Source organism: Petromyzon marinus, chromosome 38 (assembly GCF_048934315.1).
Source record: "Petromyzon marinus isolate PM22_M1 ecotype Great Lakes invasive population chromosome 38, UKy_Petmar_22M1.pri1.0, whole genome shotgun sequence".
In the NCBI taxonomy this organism is placed as follows: Eukaryota; Metazoa; Chordata; class Hyperoartia; order Petromyzontiformes; family Petromyzontidae; genus Petromyzon; species Petromyzon marinus.
In genome coordinates this window covers 3,352,900-3,370,206 of record NC_133704.1, presented here as the reverse complement: position 1 = coordinate 3,370,206, position 17,307 = coordinate 3,352,900, and the positions used below count along the sequence as shown (strand labels likewise).

Here is a 17,307-nt window from a genome sequence, read left to right as displayed (position 1 = left end):
TCCCCCTCCTCTGTTCCGACCATGGACGAACTCGTCCGTCTGAACGGGGCCCGTAGCTATCCGTGGTGCTGAAGTTGAGGGTAAGAATCCACCCATTTTTTCGCCATATAGCATTGTGATATATAACGACTTATTGTTGGTAGCTTAGCTGATTGGAGAATATAGAGTTTATTGATAACATGAAGGTAATTTATATTTTAGTTTTTATTGGTTCACTATATAGTACTGTGAATAGCTCAGATGTGTAGGCCTTGACTTCAACAGTCATTTCTGTGACCAGTCACTAGCTAATCACTTAGTTATTTCAATGCTAAATTCGCCTAGTTATTTCAATGCTAAATTCTCCTGTTTGATTTGTACTAAGTGCCTCGGTGAATGTGTATGGTCTGACTTTAACGTAGCTATTTCTGTGAGCAGTTACAAGCTAATCACTCAGCTATTTCAATGCTAAATTCTATGCTAATTCCATTGTCAAGGGGTGCCTCTGCGGATGTGTATGCTTTAACTTTTAACATAACTATTTCTGTGACCAGTCACAAGCTAATCATTCAGCCATTTCAATGCTAAATTATATGTTAATTCCTTTGTCAAGGCGCTTTGTTCCTCTCACACAGCTTAAAGGCCGTGATCTGAACGTGGCTCTTTCACTCCAGCGCTGTCCTACCAGACAGTCTCGTCCCTTCACCTGATGAAGGCCGCTTGTGTTGTGGCCGAAACGTCGTGAGAATATTATTGTGTTATTTTATTTTATCAATTTATTATTTTATTCTCATTCTACGTGACTTTACCGAAAGAACCAAAGAAGATGAATCATTGCAGTCACGAAAACTTTAAATCTAAATTTAAAACTCTTGTTGGCAATCACAGAGGTCAGACGTTTCTTGTAGTTGGCCACCAGGTTTGCACACATCTCAGGAGGGATTTTGTCCCACTCCTCTTTGCAGATCTTCTCCAAGTCATTAAGGTTTCGAGGCTGACATTTGGCAACTCGAACTTTCAGCTCCCTCCACAGATTTTCTATGGGATTAAGGTCTGGAGACTGGCTAGGCCACTCCAGGACCTTAATTTGTTTCTTCTTGAGCCACTCCTTTGTTGCCTTGGCCGTGTGTTTTGGGTCATTGTCATGCTGGAATACCCATCCACGACCTATTTTCAATGCCCTGGCTGAGGGAAGGAGGTTCTCACCCAAGATTTGACGGTACATGGCCCCGTCCATCGTCCCTTTGATGCGGTGAAGTTGTCCTGTCCCCTTAGCAGAAAAACACCCCCAAAGCATAATGTTTCCACCTCCATGTTTGACGGTGGGGATGGTGTTCTTGGGGTCATAGGCAGCATTCCTCCTCCTCCAAACACGGCAAGTTGAGTTGATGCCAAAGAGCTCCATTTTGGTCTCATTTGACCACAACACTTTCACCCAGTTGTCCTCTGAATCATTCAGATGTTCATTGGCAAACTTCAGACGGGCATGTATATGTGCTTTCTTGAGCAGGGGGAGCTTGCGCGCTGCAGGATTTCAGCCCTTCACGGCGTAGTGTGTTACCAATTGTTTTCTTGGTGACTATGGTCCCAGCTGCCTTGAGATTATTGACAAGATCCTCCCGTGTAGTTTTGGGCTGATTCCTCACCGTTCTCATGATCATTGCAACTCCACGAGGTGAGATCTTGCATGGAGCCCCAGGCCGAGGGAGATTGACACTTCTTTTGTATTTCTTCCATTTGCGAATAATCGCACCAACTGTTGTCACATTCTCACCAAGCTGCTTGGCAATGGTCTTGTAGCCCATTCCAGCCTTGTGTAGGTCTACAATCTTGTCCCTGATATCCTTGGAGAGCTCTTTGGTCTTGGCCATGGTGGAGAGTTTGGAATATGATTGATTGATTGCTTCTGTGGACAGGTGTCTTTTATACAGGTAACAAGCTGAGATTAGGAGCACTCCCTTTAAGAGTGTGCTCCTAATCTCAGCTTGTTACCTGTATAAAAGATACCTGGGAGCCAGAAATCTTTCTGATTGAGAGGGGGTCAAATACTTATTTCCCTCATTAAAATGCAAATCAATTTATAACATTTTTGTCATGCGTTTTTCTGGATTTTCTTGTTGTTATTCTGTCTCTCACTGTTCATATAAACCTACCGTTAAATTATAGGCTAATAATTTCTTTGTCAGTGGGCAAACGTACAAAATCAGCAGGGGATCAAATACTTTTTTCCCTCACTGTATCGTCTGAACTGGTGTAGGTTTAATCATCATCACCAGCTATGGTCTGTCAACTGCTGGACGAAGGCCTCGCCCACACCATCGCCACAATCCATCTCGCTCCTGTGCACGAACCGCTCTCATGTATCATCACTCCACGTCTGTGGTGGTCATCATGATCCCTTCTCGAGACGTGTCCTACCCAAGTCCGCTTAACTTAACAGATCATATAATTTTGATTTAAAGCTTTCGTGACTGCAGGGATTCAAATTCTTGGTTCTTTCGGTAAAGTCACGTAGAAGGGAATCAATGAAATAATAAACATTTATTGTTTTATATTTTTATTATGTTGTTTCCCTTCTACGTTACTGTACCGAAAGAACCAAGAAGATAATATAACGTCTCTAGATTCTGCTCTCTGATCTGTGTGTTCCTCGTTGTCTATCAGTGCAAATCCCATAATGCATTTCTTTCTCCATGGGTTTCTGCACAAGTTTCAACTTTTCTGTGTCTTTGCCCGTGTCCACCAATTTTTTTTATGTATAGCACTTTGAATGGAATCCTTTTCACGAAATAGTGCTATAGAAATAAAGACTTAATTGATTCATGACCCATGTCACAATTGGCACTTTGCACTGGATGGATCATGGAAGTAGCATTTTTAGACGCAGTTGGTGTGTCCCTTTGAATGATCGGGTTCGGATTTCGATGGCTGCTCCAAATTCGTAAAATTACCCCCAAATGTCCTACTCAATTTGGATAACCCACAGCGACTAGTTAGTTGACCTGTGGCCGCATCTGCGGCACTAAAAAGTTCTGCTGCCTGCTGCACGTGTTTGATTCGACGCTCCTATGGTACTTTAAATCAACAGTGAAGTTCAACCTCTATCGGCCCCACCCATTCCTGACTAATGCCCCCACCTCTTCGTCTTTGCGCCTTCCATTTTTTTTAGGACCGCCCTTTAATATTAAAGCCCCGCCTCTTTCTGCTTAGGTCCTGCCCCTTCCTCCACAGACACCGGGTTTGGCTTATTTCATCAGTGGATTGTGGAAGGAGTAGGGGGGGCAACAGTGGTGGTAGCCGTGGGCGGAGGCAGTGGGGGGGTAGCTTCTCTATGACGCCACCAGAATCGCGCTGTGAGCAGCGAGAGAGCAGTGGAGCGTCGCCACCTACAGGGAAACGTTGGCAAGACCCTCGTGTTAACGAGTCGGCGATACCTTTCCTTCCTGGGTAAACAAACTTAATAAATACGTTCATCTTCTTTGGTTCTTTCGGTAAAGTCACGTAGAATGTTATTTTATTTTATTATTTTATAATTCTATTCTCATTCTACGTGACTTTACCGATGAATCCTTGCAGTCACGAAAGCTTTAAATCGAGATTTAAATACGTTCATGTTAAGTTTGACACGTGGGCTTTCGCGACCAATATTATCCATACGAATTTTTTTTTTTAAACATAGGCTAACCCGAAAAACCTCAATTATTAACAGTGTATATTCTTCTTCGTCTGTGACACTCCGTTTTGCAGCGGTGCACAATCACAATGTTACCTCCTGTGAATAAATACCACGCAAAGAGGCATTTACGAACGTGTTCCGTAAAATAATTAAAAGAATAATGCCGGCGGCGGTAGGTGAAGATGACATATAGGTGACATCTAGATGATATTCCGGTTATGTTCTCCTGGCAGGCACAGCTGCCGCTGCTGAACATGATGATGACGATGAGACAATGTCGCTCGACTGGTCGGAGCTAGACATCCGTGGAGCTGGCCATGAGCCCACTACCCTGATATAGGAACTACCTCCTCCACCCGCTCCACAACCACCTCAACATTACTCACCATCACGGCCAGTGGGGGGCTCGCTGCTGTGAGAGAGAGAGGTGGTTAACACGGAGAGTGGGGGGCTCACTGCTGTGTGAGAGAGGTGGTTAACACGGAGAGTGGGGGGCTGACTGCTGTGTGTGAGAGAGAGGTGGTTAACACGGAGAGTGGGGGGCTCGCTGCTGTGTGTAAGAGAGAGAGGTGGTTAACACGGACAGTGGGGGGCTCACTGCTGTGTGAGAGAGAGGTGGTTAAAACGGACAGTGGGGGGCTCGCTGCTGTGTGAGAGAGGTGGTTAACACGGACAGCGGGGGGCTCACTGCTGTGTGTGAGAGAGGTGGTTAACACGGACAATGGGGGGCTCACTGCTGTGAGAGAGGTGGTTAACACGGACAGTGGGGGGCTCATTGCTGTGAGAGAGAGAGAGAGGTTGTCAACACGGACAGTGGGGGGCTCACTGCTGTATGTGAAAGAGGTGGTTAACACGGACAATGGGGGGCACACTGCTGTGAGAGAGAGAGGTGGTTAACACGGACAGTGGGGGGCTCACTGCTGTGTGTGAGAGAGGTGGTTAACACAGACAGTGGGGGGCTCGCTGCTGTGTGAGAGAGAGAGGTGGTTAACACAGACAGTGGGGGGCTCGCTGCTGTGTGTGAGAGAGAGAGGTGGTTAACACGGAGAGTGGGGGGCTCGCTGCTGTGTGTGAGAGGTGGTTAACACGGACAGTGGGGGGCTCGCTGCTGTGTGTGTGAGAGAGAGGTAGTTAACACGGACAGTGGGGGGCTCGCTGCTGTGTGTGAGAGAGAGGTGGTTAACACGGACAGTGGGGGGCTCACTGCTGTGAGAGAGAGGTGGTTAACACGGACAGTGGGGGGCTCGCTTCTGTGTGAGAGAGAGAGGTGGTTAACACGAACAATGGGGGGCTCACTGCTGTGAGAGAGAGAGAGGTGGTTAACACGGACAGTGGGGGGCTCATTGCTGTGAGAGAGAGGTGGTTAACACGGACAGTGGGGGGCTCGCTGCTGTGAGAGGTGGTTAACACGGACAGTGGGGGGCTCACTGCTGTGTGTGAGAGGTGGTTAACACGGACAGTGGGGGGCTCACTGCTGTGTGAGAGAGGTGGTTAACACGGACAGTGGGGGGCTCGCTGCTGTGTGAGAGAGAGGTGGTTAACACGGACAGTGGGGGGCTCTGCTGTGTGTGAGAGGTGATTAACACGGGCAGTGGGGGGCTCACTGCTGTGTGAGAGAGAGGTGATTAACACGGACAGTGGGGGGCTCACTGCTGTGTGAGAGAGAGAGGTGGTTAACACGGACAGTGGGGGGCTCTGCTGTGTGTGAGAGGTGGTTAACACGGACAGTGGGGGACTCGCTGCTGTGTGTGAGAGAGGTAGTTAACACGGAGAGTGGGGGGCTCTGCTGTGTGTGAGAGGTGGTTAACACGGACAGTGGGGGGCTCACTGCTGTGTGAGAGAGAGGTAGTTAACACGGAGAGTGGGGGGCTCTGCTGTGTGTGAGAGGTGGTTAACGCGGACAGTGGGGGGCTCACTGCTGTGTGTGAGAGAGGTAGTTAACACGGAGAGTGGGGGGCTCTGCTGTGTGTGAGAGGTGGTTAACACGGACAGTGGGGGGCTCACTGCTGTGTGAGAGAGGTGGTTAACACGGACAGTGGGGGGCTCGCTGCTGTGTGAGAGAGAGGTGGTTAACACGGACAGTGGGGGGCTCTGCTGTGTGTGAGGGGTGATTAACACGGGCAGTGGGGGGCTCACTGCTGTGTGAGAGAGAGGTGATTAACACGGACAGTGGGGGGCTCACTGCTGTGTGTGAGAGAGGTAGTTAACACGGAGAGTGGGGGGCTCTGCTGTGTGTGAGAGGTGGTTAACTCGGACAGTGGGGGGCTCACTGCTGTGTGAGAGAGGTGGTTAACACGGACAGTGGGGGGCTCGCTGCTGTGTGAGAGAGAGGTGGTTAACACGAACAGTGGGGGGCTCACTGCTGTGTGAGAGAGAGGTGATTAACACGGACAGTGGGGGGCTCGCTGCTGTGTGTGAGAGAGAGGTGGTTAACACGGATAGTGGGGGGCTCGCTGCTGTGTGAGAGAGAGGTGGTTAACACGGACAGTGGGGGGCTCACTGCTGTGTGTGAGAGAGAGGTGGTTAACACGGACAGTGGGGGGCTCGCTGCTGTGTGAGAGAGAGGTGGTTAACACGGACAGTGGGGGGCTCACTGCTGTGTGTGAGAGAGGTGGTTAACACGGACAGTGGGGGGCTCACTGCTGTGTGAGAGAGGTGGTTAACACGGACAGTGGGGGGCTCACTGCTGTGTGAGAGAAATGGTTAACACGGACAGTGGGGGGCTCACTGCTGTGTGAGAGAGAGGTGGTTAACACGGACAGTGGGGGGCTCACTGCTGTGAGAGAGGTGGTTAACACGGACAGTGGGGGGCTCACTGCTGTGTGTGAGAGAGGTGGTTAACACGGAGAGTGGGGGGCTCTGCTGTGTGTGAGAGGTGGTTAACACGGACAGTGGGGGGCTCACTGCTGTGTGAGAGAGAGGTGGTTAACACGGACAGTGGGGGGCTCGCTGCTGTGTGAGAGAGAGGTGGTTAACACGGACAGTGGGGGGCTCTGCTGTGTGTGAGAGGTGATTAACACGGACAGTGGGGGGCTCACTGCTGTGTGAGAGAGAGGTGGTTAACACGGAGAGTGGGGGGCTCTGATGTGTGTGAGAGGTGGTTAACACGGACAGTGGGGGGCTCACTGCTGTGTGAGAGAGGTGGTTAACACGGACAGTGGGGGGCTCGCTGCTGTGTGAGAGAGAGGTGGTTAACACGGACAGTGGGGGGCTCACTGCTGTGTGTGAGAGGTGGTTAACACGGACAGTGGGGGGCTCGCTGCTGTGTGAGAGAGAGGTGGTTAACACGGACAGTGGGGGACTCGCTGCTGTGTGAGAGAGGTGGTTAACACGGACAGTAGGGGGCTCGCTGCTGTGTGTGAGAGAGGTAGTTAACACGGAGAGTGGGGGGCTCACTGCTGTGAGAGAGAGAGGTGGTTAACACGGACAGTGGGGGGCTCACTGCTGTGTGAGAGAGAGGTGGTTAACACGGACAGTGGGGGGCTCTGCTGTGTGTGAGAGGTGGTTAACACGGACAGTGGGGGGCTCACTGCTGTGTGAGAGAGAGGTGGTTAACACGGACAGTGGGGGGCTCGCTGCTGTGTGTGAGAGAGAGGTGGTTAACACGGAGAGTGGGGGGCTCTGCTGTGTGTGAGAGGTGGTTAACACGGACAGTGGGGGGCTCACTGCTGTGTGAGAGAGAGGTGGTTAACACGGACAGTGGGGGGCTCGCTGCTGTGTGAGAGAGAGGTGGTTAACACGGATAGTGGGGGGCTCGCTGCTGTGTGTGAGAGAGAGGTGGTTAACACGGATAGTGGGGGGCTCGCTGCTGTGTGAGAGAGAGGTGGTTAACACGGACAGTGGGGGGCTCACTGCTGTGTGAGAGAAATGGTTAACACGGACAGTGGGGGGCTCACTGCTGTGTGTGAGAGAGAGGTGGTTAACACGGACAGTGGGGGGCTCTGCTGTGTGTGAGAGGTGGTTAACACGGACAGTGGGGGGCTCACTGCTGTGTGAGAGAGAGGTGGTTAACACGGAGAGTGGGGGGCTCTGCTGTGTGTGAGAGGTGGTTAACACGGACAGTGGGGGGCTCACTGCTGTGTGAAAGAGAGGTGGTTAACACGGACAGTGGGGGGCTCACTGCTGTGAGAGAGAGGTGGTTAACACGGAGAGTGGGGGGCTCTGCTGTGTATGAGAGGTGGTTAACACGGACAGTGGGGGGCTCACTGCTGTGTGAGAGAGAGGTGGTTAACACGGACAGTGGGGGGCTCGCTGCTGTGTGAGAGAGAGGTGGTTAACACGGACAGTGGGGGGCTCTGCTGTGTGTGAGAGGTGATTAACACGGACAGTGGGGGGCTCACTGCTGTGTGAGCGGTTGCCATGGAAACGGGAGGGACGTGCGGGTGGGGGAGGAGGCGGCGAGCGCAGCCGGATCCGTGGGGCCCGCGAGGTTGCAGGCGCCGCACGTGGCAGCTGTAGCTCCTGCTGTAGCTGCTGCTGCTCCTGCTGTAGCTGTTGCTGCTGTAGCTGCTGCTGTTGCTGCTGCCGTTACTGCTGCTGCTGTAGTAGCTGTTGCTGCAGCTGCTGCTGTAGCTGTTACTGCAGCTGCTGCTGTAGCTGTTACTGCTGTAGCTGCTGCTGTAGCTGCTGCTGCTCCTGCTGTAGCTGTTGCTGCTGTAGCAGTTGCTGCTGTAGCTGCTGCTACTGCTGTTGCTGCTGTAGCTGTTACTGCTGCTGAAGTTGCTGCTGCAGCTGTTGTTGCTGCAGCTGCTGTTGTAGCTGTTACTGCTGCTGCTGTAGCTGTTGCTGCTGCTGTAGCTGTTGCTGCTGCTGTAGCTGCTGCAGCAGCTGCTGCTGCTGCAGCAGCCGTTCGTCGCCCCTGTTACTGTTGCCGGTGTAACTTTCTACTTTTGCTGCTGCTGCTGCTGAAGTTGTCGCTCCTCCTGTTGCTCTCGCTGCTGCAGCTTTGCTGTAGCCGGCCCTGCTGCTCCTGCTGCTGTTGTTGGTGCTCCAGCTGACGTGGAGACGCGGGGCCGGCGCCAGCAGCACCCGCGTTCACGCGACACGTGGCTCATCTCGCCGCAGCTGTAGCTGAAGCAGGAGGCTGTGCTCGGGCTGATGAAGCATCATCCCTGCTGTTGCTCGTCGTCCATGGACATCGACTGAGGAGGTGGGGATTAACGAGGCGGGAGAGGAGGAGGATGAGGTGGTGGTGGGAGACACGGGGGTGGGAGTCGTGGCGATTGTGGCGACTTCTGCTCGCCATCGCTTGGAGCCTCGGGGCTCCCATCCACTTTGCAGTACTGTACTCGTATTGCAGTCAAGCCACTGGTGGTCAAACGGCCCCCCCACCCACACCCCCCCACCACCCCCCCACCACCCCCCCCACCCCCCCACCACCCCCCCACCACCCCCCCCACCACACTCCCACCCCCCCACCCCCCCCACCATACTCCCACCCCCCACCCCCCACCACCCCCCCCCACCACACTCCCCTCACCACACTCCCCTCCCCCACACTCCCCCCCCCACACTCCCCCCCCCACACTCCCCCCCCCACACTCCCCCCCCACACTCCCCCCCCACACCCACCCCCACACCCACCCCCCACACCCACCCCCCACACTCCCACCCCCCCACACTCTACTTGATCATACTTCACGCTGGCGACTGCGGGATAGGGCTGAGCGATTAATCGATTTCAAATCGGAATCGCAGTTTGAAAGAATGCGATTCCTAAATCGCAAAGGCTGCGATTTTTTTGCGATTTGAAAAGTCTTATTACGGTCTTATTGGAATTGTTTTTTTATTATCATAACTTTTTCAAACTTAACAATTGTTCTATGTTCGATTGTTCCATTTCAATTAAAACATTTTAATAAATACATGTTGGAAGCAATTCATATATTTTAAGTTCTCATCCATGCATTGGAATATGTAGAGCAGTTCATATTTTGATGGTACCACGTGGTAATAATGCTCCATCACGTGTTTGAAATCTATTACACAGTGAATATTGAACTGAAGCTTAGACTTAAAAAAAAATATTAATCGCAATATCTGTCAGAAAAATCGCAATTAGATATTTCTCTCCCAAATCGTTCGCACAGCCTCCCCGCCGGCAACCCGGTGGCGAATCCCGCAGTCGTGGCGAATATAAAATAACAAGACATTGTAGACATCATCACAATATCGTGCCGATAAGAACCTCTATACCACGTCTGGTAGTTGAGCCAGCATTGCTTCAAGCAAAGCCCGACTGCTGATTATGATGATGATAGCAGCGATGAGACGCTGGATGTTGAAACCGTTCCAGTTGTTTTGCTCGTCTTGAATCAATGCTGCTGGAACTGATGCACTCCCTTTAGACCGCGCAAAACCGGCTGATGGGGGTGTGTAAGAAATACTTGGACTTTACCGAAAGAACCAAATAGTGTGGATCACTGCAGTCACGGAAACTTCAAATCTAGGGGTGGTATTTTCCTACGCGAAGAGACGGATGTGTGGAGGAAGAGACATTGCTGATGCACGTCAATATTGACGGTGGTCACTCGTTCAAGCACTATCCAAGCCTCAACTCTGCTGAGCTTCTGAGGTCGGGCGACTTGGTGATGGGCCACACTGCGTTACAATATATATGCCCTGTCTTGCCAAGTTGCACGTTCTGGCTGCCAACATAACAATGCAGTCCACTAACCGTAATGGCAATGTACCCCGATCATTATGACATCGTGAATTATTCAGCGGTTCAATAATTTTAGTGTTGCCTTTAGGTTTTTTTTCAACAGTTGTACAATTTCATATTCTTGGTTCTTTCGGTAAAGTCACGTAGAAGGGAAATAATATATTGTGTTTTTATTTTTTATTATTATTTTATTATTTCCCTTCTACGGGACTTTACCGAAAGAACCAAGAATATGAATCCCTGCAGTCACGAAAGCTTTAAATCGAAATTTAGTTGTACAATTGTTTATCTGTAGAGTACGTGTTTACATCATAAAAGAGACGCATATGCCGTATTCTCATTGGGCCCTTAGCTGCTAACAGAGATGATCTGTGTTATTCTTTGGGTCTTTTGGTAAAGTCACGTAGATAGGTTCAAAGAAAATAACAACTCCGACGTTTTGATCGCAACACAAGCGTTCGTCATCAGTTTTTCGATATTTTTTGTTATTTTAACCTATCTACGTGACTTTACCGAAAGACACAATATGAATTCCTAGCAGTCACGAAAGTTTTAAGTCAAGATGGTCTGTGTTAGTTTGAGATTCTAGGTAATACAGTGCCATATACAGATTCCATTGGGAGTCAGTCTCTCAAAGGCTTTGTAAATCTGTGCCTTGTTTCCGTAATTAAACTCAACAAGGTGTCTGGGCTCTTTCCTGGTCATTAAATGTAAAGGTCATACAGTATATATTTAAATGTTTAAAGCATATATGGTTCTTCAAATGTTTGCGTTTGGGTTTATGTAGGGTTCATAAGATAGGGTACCGTTTGCATTATAAAACTGGTTTGAGGTCCAACGCAATGCTTATTATTGAATATGACCCGCGTATACCGAGCCTCGCCTATAGCAAGCTGTGGGGCGATATAAATAGGGCCACTGCCCGGTGGGATCACAGCATCGTGCTCGCCAGAGGCAGTGACCGACACGAATGTGATCAAGTATGTGCCCAAAAAACAAAAGGCTTTGTTTTAATATCAAAAAGCAGCATTTATCAAATGTCTTTTGTATATTCAGTTTAATCTCACTAAGCCTCAAGACTTATTTTCAAGTGGGTTGAGACGTTTGACTGTGTCCATCAAAGAGCATTTTGTTTATCGTGCCACGTGCCCTTTGGTGGTGTGAGCCCACTTTGTGTGTACAGGCGGTGACGGGCAGTTGCATAAGGAACCGAGCCGTTCGCACCGGGGGCCTTAACCGACGCACTACGCCGCAGGTTTTGCCATTGCCCAGTGGGCCATCGGCGTGGCCTTCACCCACCGAGGGCCATCCCCGTCTCGTCTGCTCGCTTCGAGCCATGGCCTACGGCGGGAACACCACGCAGGCCCAGCACGGCGCCGTGGCCACGTGGGCTCCCGCCGTCCCCGGCGGCAACGGTACCGCCCCGGGCCCTGCGCTCCTCCTGTGCCCCAACGCGTCGGCGGGCTCCCAGTGGTTGTGGCACGTGCTCGGGGAGTGCCCTGACGGGAGCCGGGACCACGCGAGCGTGGCGTTCGCGCTCCTGTCCATCGTCTGCTTCCTGCTGGCCACGCTGCCGTGAGTCCGGGGCCCGTCGTGCGCGGTTAGGGGTGGACTCGGCTGCGTGTTTTTTGCTGCCGCTGGCCACGTGTGGGTGTTGAGGGGAACGTCGCGGTGGCTCATCCAGCGGTGACGGCCTCCATGAGACTGTCGCTTCGGCAGTTTGTGAGGCAAATATAAACATTCATAATGGCGGAAAATCCAGTAATGCAATGTCCACTAGCTGCATGCCAAAGTGATCTGCCACTCGATCTCCCCTTCGGTGTTATCCTTAACACTGAATACGTTTTAACCATATTGCGGTGTACGCAACTACATATTGGTAATCGTAAAGTACTTGAAAGAACATCGGTGGCTGACTTTTGAAACACAGCCAACATCGATGTGCAAGCGAGCAGCCCGAACGCACCTGGGCGCGTCAAGACGTGACGACGCGGAACGCTTCCACAAAATCTGGAACCACATTTTAGAGGTTGCTTCCACTCTTTTGTGAAAGATGGCGATTGGCAACTAGCTGCAGCGTGGGGTAAAGGTGCTCCGTTCGCCTGATGAGAGCTCAACGAGATCGATAAATAATTATTATCCCCTCGGCTGACCGGCATTGGGCATGGCCACCCAGATCACCGTTTCATAAGAGAGTGGATGTCTCCAAGGGGTCTGGCCTGCTGGAATTATATCACTACTACTGCTGCGACTGCATTGCTTTGTTGAGCATGCAGCTCTCTGGCATGTCATGCCGTGACTGCCGTCCGTGTCGCGCGTTGTTTGGCACGGTGCGAGCAGGCAGCTGTACGAGTCGTACCGCTCTGGCAAAGCTGACCAGGCCCTCTCCATCTGGTTTCTGCTCTCTTGGCTGGGAGGCGACTGCTCCAACCTCATTGGCTGCATCCTGACAAATCAGCCGCACCTACAGGTACAGCCTCGGCCTCACCTGCAGCTCTTCCCACGACCTTGTGGGCTGACAAACGCATGTGTGCGTGCACGTGTTGTGTGTGTGAGCGTTGGTCGGGCTTGTGCAGGATGTACACTGATGTTGTGTTAAACGTCAATGCATCGGTACGTGTGTACGGTCCCCGTGAGAATCAAGTTAACCCGTGGTGCTGCTGGCTCGATGGAGAAGCAGGCTCGGCTCGAGCTCCCCTCTGATGAGTGGGGGGGCACTAGTGCTGTTGTGTGGGGGATCACCATCGCAGTGACATGAACCTTGCACTGGCAATGTGGGTAAACCTGTTCATTCTAGATTTGAAGTTTTCGTGACTCATCTATATAACCCCCTGTTATTAGCGGCTCTTTTGCCTACTTCAGCAACAGTTTTTGCTGTGGTTGTCCCACCTGATGACGGACGCTTGTGTTGTGTCCGAAACGTGATTTCATTTATTTTTATTTTCTTTACCTACGTGACTTTACCGAAAGAACCAAAGAGTATAAACCTGTTCATGTTGCGCTGCTAACGCGTGTGTTTTCTGTGCCGCGCTCACACTCAGACGTTAATGGCCGTGGACTACGTGATGATGGACAACTTGGTGATGTCCCAGTACCTCTACTACCGATTGAGAAATCGGAATGGTGGTGAGGGAGCAGTGTGCTGCTTTTGTTATCCATTCAAGCATGGGTGTCTGCGGACGATACAAGCACAGAGAGATGGAGTTGCACACGAAGTGCTGCAACGATTGATCGATTAAAGCAACGTGTTGCTCATTGACTGATTTTATTGGCAGCTGTTTTGAATTGGGTGACTCCAGGAATCCATCCTCCCAATAACAGGAAAGCTCGCCAGCATGGCACGGTGATGATGATCGATGATGGTGAGAATGTCATCAATCCCTGCCCATCTTCACCTTGGTAGGCTTATGGTATTGTTATAGTTTCAACTGCATATATTTTGTTGCCTAGTTATGTTTTTACAATTCATAAAACAATCTATACCGTTGGCGGTGTGATAGGTTATTGCAGTTTGGGGCCGAGATTCGATGCAGGAGTTGATTCTGTTGTTTAGATTGTTAGCTGCACGAGCATTAGCATCTAATTCGTATAGCTAACAGCTAATCGCTTCCCACCTGCACAAGTTGATGCCTGTACCGTGAGTGTTCTTCCAGTGAGTCAAAGAACCAAAGGGCCTTTGCGCGCCTAGCGATCGGAGGGAGGCGACGCCGCTGTTGTGTTCGCCGCGTGTGCCCTGCAGATGCCGGCTGTCTGCAGTGGTCGTGCGTATGCTGGATGCTGGCCTGTACCCTCCTAGCAGTGCTGCTGCCTTCGCTCCTCTTCTGGCACCATCCCATGCTGGTGGCCCCTGCCCTTGGGACCAACTCCTCCCTCGCTCTTGCCCACGCTAGCGTGAGTTACGAGCGTTTTTGCACTGTGCCGCTGTTGATTTTGCAAGTTTGTTGGGAGTGCCCCTTTATCTGTTTATTTCATGGCACTGTAACCTTCCTGCCCATTTGGGCAGCTTTGACCGTGAAGTGGAATCTAGACCAGACGTGGCAACAGCACTAATGTTTATAGATAACCTCTGTGGCCAGAGTGCTTCGATTAATAAAGTTTGTTTAAACCGGGGGAAAACCCAAAGAGAACAAGTACAGTCTCATTTGCGAGAGTGGTCTGTGCAGTCGTCTGCTGCCAGTCGGGGGCGATGATTGCTATGTAAAATCCCTACTGAGTAATTTGTAGATCATTTCGAATTTGGATCCCGCTGACACCGGCACACGATGGCCTTACTCTTGTGAATGATGCCAGGGAATCTTTAACGGCCACTGTAAAGTGGATGGCACGTAGCGTTGTTATTATTATTAGACTCCCACAAATATGGTGGCTGCTGGATTCAAACCGCAAACCTCTGCAAAAAGCGGCAAACGCGCTACCGCTGGGCCGCATCACCGCCCAGTGACATAGGCGGTGTTAATCGATAAACGGCTGGCCCAGAAAACGTTAAACGTAGCCAGTGGCTGTGCCCGTGCAGAAGCTGCCTTCGTTGGGATGGATGGAGCTGATCGGCTACACTTCCGGCTCAGCCTCTGCCGCCTTCTACCTAGGAGGGAGGCTGCCACAGCTCTACCACAACGTGAGTCGGTGCCGCTGGTGCCTCTCGACACAAACGAGCTCACGCTTGGCTCTCCGGTACGTGGTTGGCTTGCGCCACGCCTCGTTCGGCATGATGTCGAGCCTTTTTCTGCACGTGCTGGGAGCCTCTTTAGGAACTGACCTGTTGAGGATATAATGGAGCAACTGACATGTCTATATATATATACACACTGCATTATTCAAGAACTGAATGCAAGTTGTCGAAGTATCGTCCGCCATGCGGAGTAAAAAGTTGGACGTCATGCCCAGCAACACGCGGTACAACCTGAGAGCACGCTGGGAGGCCATAAGGCTCAACCACGAAAACCCACGCTCAAGGAAAGGTTTTCTGCCAACTTGCTTGAGGGTATTTGGCAGCGGCCGACCCAGATAGCGCCCACGAGAGTTGGTGGAATAATAGATCCTTTGAGAGCGCCTACCGAGGCTTGCGCTGCACGTGTGGTGTAAGATGCGCTGCCTCTCCTCTGCTACAGTACAAGCGGCACTCGGTGGAGGGAGTCTCGCTGGCGCTCTTCATGCTCACAATTCTGGGGAACAGCACGTACGGCACGAGTTTGGTGCTGAAGGCCCCCAGACCGGGCGAAACCGAGGGCCAGGCTATCGTCGCTCACCTGCCCTGGCTCATCGGCAGCTTCGGAACTCTGCTGCTTGACTCCTCTGTATCCTTGACTCACGGCGTTGTTTCGAGCACATGGCCATTGGCAGCTCAATGGGCAGTTGTTGTATCAAGACTATGCAATAGATATCAACACAGATCCAAGCCGAACTGAATATTATTACAGGGTTTGACCTAAGCCAGATTTCCATTTTGGAAACCGTCACGGGTGTTTTTTAGGTAAACAAGGTAAGGGTGCAGTCCTCGTGCCAAGGCTGACACAAGAGCCTCCACTCGAGGACGCCCTGGAGAATCCATTTTTAGAATATTTGACCTACTCTTCATACACTGGCCAGGCACCTCGGAAAGAGATGGAAGCACTCACAGCCACAGTTTACCCCGCCACATGTAACCTGCCAATCGATAAACAGTGGTGTATTCATTTATCTACTGCTGGTTGGATAGAGGTGGGGGGGGGGAGGATTTAAGAAACGTGTCTTGTTTTAAAACTGCCATGCCGGGAGATGAAATTGAACCCGCGACCTTTGAATTGCAAGTCCGGTGTGCTCATGATTACACCGCAGGGGCACACCCAAATTCTTTACTTTATAGGTATTCATAAAGCACGTCTTGGGGATTTTGGAATTGACGTGTAAATGTTTACCGGGCTGGCCCCTTAACCCCCGAGGGTTCAGATGGTAGCTCAGTTTGTGCTATACAGACGCCACGGTGGCCGCCCTGCCGGAGAGGAATCCATGCGGCTGGACGAGAGGGAAGAGGCCCCGTTGCTCACCGGCTGGGGGGATGAGTGACATCGCGCGTGACCAGAGGTCACTGCCGTGACCAGAGGTCACTGCCGTGGCCCCAGATTCATTGCCGTGACCCCGCGATCCTGGAAGCGTTTGACCGAAGTTTCCTGGGCTTGACACGGCCGCGAGGGTGGCCACATTTTTACGATGGTTTTTTTTTTTACCATCAAGCGAGTGTGAGAATCTGCAGTGTGCTGCTGTTACATTCCTCTCAGTCATTCCAGGTTCCTCCTGCTTGCGGGTCCGCCCATGGTATTTACCCATCACCGCTTGTCTTAAATGTCAGTTGTGTCTCACCACGGTGGCCTTCTTACTGTAGCGATGTTAAAAAGCAATATTTAGTGATAGCCCGTAACCTGATTGTGACGTGATCTTGAAAACTATACTGAGCCATACGTTATACAATATTGCGTCAGCCATAATACCTTACAATATGCCTCTGAATCTCCAGTGGGAGACAGGGTTTGTCTGCACGTCCTCCTGCTCTCTGTCTCAGGTTTCCACTGCAAGATAACAACACACGTCTCTCGCCCCTTACAGCTTAGCGACCTGGGTGGCGGCTTAAATTTCCCACCCTTTATAAGGGCCCGGCATGCCTCGGGGCACTACTAGATTGTTGCTTGTTTTTTCTATTGAATCAAACTTTAGCAAGTGGATTAACACACGGAGGTTACTTCGTTTACATGACATTGAATCTGTCTTCCGTTGGATCGAACTTGTTTTACATTTTGGCTTGTAAACTCTTGTGCAATAATTTCCGAGTTGGAGACACGGGTTTGAGTGGACATTGAGTGTATCGTTATTTAATAGTGCTCGTGTATGCGCGCTCGTAAGGCTGAAATAAAGGCGTCTGGTGCTGCCATTCTCGTGACTGCTGTGCGATTTGCAGGACGCGTCCAGGACTCGAACTCCCGTAGGGAACTGCGATTCGTACTGTATACAATACCTA

At 51.1% G+C, this 17,307-nt stretch overlaps 1 protein-coding gene across 5 annotated transcripts; it reads left to right on the top strand.

The window, feature by feature from the left end:
* Positions 1-3,947: 3,947 nt before the first annotated feature.
* Positions 3,948-17,220, top strand: LOC116950235 (lysosomal amino acid transporter 1 homolog). Of its 5 annotated transcripts, none has more exons than XM_032967867.2 (9): positions 3,948-4,082; positions 8,599-8,804; positions 11,575-11,894; positions 12,660-12,789; positions 13,361-13,445; positions 14,059-14,210; positions 14,833-14,934; positions 15,428-15,613; positions 16,245-17,220. In XM_032967867.2, exons 3-9 carry the CDS (start codon positions 11,656-11,658, stop codon positions 16,359-16,361), a joined length of 1,011 nt encoding a protein of 336 aa, XP_032823758.1. In that variant the 5' UTR covers positions 3,948-4,082; positions 8,599-8,804; positions 11,575-11,655; the 3' UTR covers positions 16,362-17,220. The 5 variants fall into 5 exon arrangements, with proteins under 5 accessions (XP_032823758.1, XP_075928642.1, XP_032823759.1 ...); XM_076072527.1 differs by lacking the exon at positions 3,948-4,082 and adding an exon at positions 8,066-8,084 and having other exon boundaries at positions 8,720-8,804; XM_032967868.2 differs by lacking the exon at positions 3,948-4,082 and adding an exon at positions 8,066-8,084.
* The last annotated feature ends 87 nt before the right edge of the window (positions 17,221-17,307 follow it).